Raw genomic sequence first — 2,580 nt, 5'->3', positions numbered from 1 at the left:
GCAAGCTGCTCCTGCACGGACCTTGCTGCTACAAGCCGCCGGTGGAGCGCAGCCGCAGCGCGCCCAAACTCGGCTCCATCACTGAGGACCTGGTCGGTGAACAGCAGGAGGAGGAGCTGCAGGAAGAAGAGGAAGAGGAGCACACCGAGAGCTGCCTCGAGGAGGAGGAGGAGGAGGAAGAGGATCGTGCCAGGGAGAAGGATCCGGCAGAGGAAGAGGCCGAGGCGCAGCGGGCGCTGGTGGTGGCCATGCACTTCGAATGTGGGGACTTGCTGGACACGTTGGAGAGTGGCCGGGAGGAGGCGCTGGGGGGCAGTGGGGTCTCGTTGGGACCCGGGGCGGGGCCGCCGCCTTTGCTGCTGGGTAGCTCCTCCGACGTGAAGGCCGAGCTATCGCAGCTTATTAACGACCTGGGCGAGCTCAGCTTCGGCAACGACGTGCGAAGCCTGCAGGCCGACTTGCGGGTGACGCGCCTGCTGTCTGGTGAGAGCACCGGCAGCGAGAGCTCCATAGAAGGCGGGGGCCCAGATGCCACCTCTGCCACCGCCGGGGACCAGTCTGGCCCTACGGACCGCGCCAGCCCAGAGGAGCCGCGCTCGGGCTGAGCTCCCCGCAACCTTCTGCGCGCGCCCTGCCGCCCCACCGTGACTCCCTAAGAGCCTCCTCGACAGCTCCCTGACCTAGCCCTGACACCGCTTGCGCCCAGGAAAGGGAAAATGGGACACTTAAGGCCCAGAGTTCCTGCTTCTCTCCCTGAACACATTTGGCTCTGTTTTAAGTGGAGCTCAGGTTGCCTACGGAGATGTGGCTGGATGTGTGGGCATGGGGTGGGGAAACCCTACCAGGAAGGAGAGAGGCAGCCCCTCGGGGTCAGGGGTGAGGGAAATGCCCGCTGAAGTTAGCAAAAGTCCTGCAGGCGTCAGGGGCCCGCCGGCCAGCTTCCTGTTTGTGGGGCAGCTGGGGCCCCTGGAGGAGGGCTTAACTTCCTCCCCACCCCTCACCCGGGAGCAGCCTAGCATTGTCATTGGCATATCATTGAAAAGAAAAAGGAATTTACTCTCACAATGTTAGAGGCTGTTTTTGTGCCGCCTCGTTGCCTCCAGTCTTTTGGTGCGAGAGCTTGGGTTGTTTACCTCAGATTAAGACCCTTGAAATTCTGCCAAATTCCTCAAATATTTGTTTGGGGAGGGGGAGGGGGGAAGAGAGGAAAAGGAAAGAAAGTTGCATTTTGTTTACAGTTAAAGACATCTAATATCTAAGAAAGGAGTTTTCCTTTAGAAACACACACACCTTCATCCTGCTCAAAAGATCTCACTCCATGATACTGTGTAAAATATTTTTGCACTGTTGTGAAGTATTTTTGACATCTTTTTTTGTACATAACTGTTCTCAGAGCTGGATGTTTATATCTTTTGCTGTGCAAAAGGGACATGTAAAATGTTGTTCAGTTGTATATACAGAAATGTGTATAAAACATTTTGTTATTTTTGAAGAGTGGCACTGCTCTGGTTCTGTTTGCCCGCCAGTGGGAAGAGAATAAAGAGGAAAATTGAACAGAACAGGTGAGCGTCTGGAACTGCTGCTGAGAATGCTTGGGGGGAGGGGGGAGGAGAGGGTGTGTCCATCAACAGGACGGTGTGGTCAGACAGTGTTTGGCCTCTGCCTTGCTTGGAGGTGAATAGGGGAGGGAAACCCACTTTATAGGAAGCCTGGGGCCTCTCTGGCCCTTTGCCACTCTGGGTACTGCGGCTGGGGACAGCCTTCTCAAGTATATTCCATCTTCTTCCTTAATTAACTTCTGTGAGTGTGGGTTTTCTCTGGTCTCTGAGTTCTGTTCCTCACTCTCAGACCTGCGAGGTTATTTAGGGAGGAGTGACTTTCGACATCTTGTGAGGTTTTACGAGGTTCGTGCTAATGATCAAGTGTAAGAATACGATATAATCTTCTCCTTTACAAGCAGCTCAGGGAGTTTAAAGATGAACTAGAGACCCAAAGAAGGAGATTTCTGAGAAGTGGGAGAACCTTTTTTCCCCCCCTGGGAGGAAAAGCAAGGATAGAGGAAAGTTGTTAAGTTCCGAGGATGGCATGAGTGAGTAGAGGTGGGGTGGGTGGGGAGGCAGGTGGAAGACCCTTCTACAACCTAGCATGGCCCAGTGGGGGAATGGTGTGGAGGTCAAGGCAGTGAAGAGCTGTTAGAGTTTGGTGTGTGTGTGTGTGTGTGTCTTAGGGATTTCATGCTTTCTGTTTGTTTCTGTTGTAAATTCCAAACAGATGTCTCTAATTTGGCTACACCCCGGTCAGCTAGAAGTTGTAATAAGATGCTGCCAAAGCTGTGCCTTCTGCAAATTGTTTTTTCCCTTTGCCCCTTTTGGGCCCCTTTGGTATTGCAGAAATGGATTGCACTCCTGGCTTTCCCTGGTGTCCTGAGGCCCCTTTGTTTTCATCATAAACATGTTGTGAGCAACTAGACCCAGAGATTTTAAGGAGTCTAGGATTCACTGGAGCCATAGAGGAATGGAGGACGAAAGATTTTTCTTTCTAATTAGTGGGAGTGGTTCAGGCATAAGACTATCTTTAGAA

The 2,580-nt window shown here is 52.8% G+C and overlaps 1 protein-coding gene across 1 annotated transcript in view; it reads left to right on the top strand.

Annotated features, from left to right (window-relative positions):
• Nucleotides 1-1,559, top strand: part of FAM43A (family with sequence similarity 43 member A) — a 2,878-nt gene extending 1,319 nt beyond the window's left edge. The window contains 1 exon segment of the mRNA XM_006779451.2: nucleotides 1-1,559. This exon segment is cut by the window's left edge and continues 6 nt beyond it. Within this exon segment, the coding sequence (XP_006779514.1) occupies nucleotides 1-605 (605 nt within the window). The 3' untranslated portion in view covers nucleotides 606-1,559.
• The last annotated feature ends 1,021 nt before the right edge of the window (nucleotides 1,560-2,580 follow it).

Source organism: Myotis davidii, unplaced genomic scaffold (genome assembly GCF_000327345.1).
Source record: "Myotis davidii unplaced genomic scaffold, ASM32734v1 scaffold557, whole genome shotgun sequence".
NCBI lineage: Eukaryota > Metazoa > Chordata > Mammalia > Chiroptera > Vespertilionidae > Myotis > Myotis davidii.
Note: the sequence above shows the minus strand (reverse complement) of the source record. Positions and strands in the feature narration are given on the sequence as shown.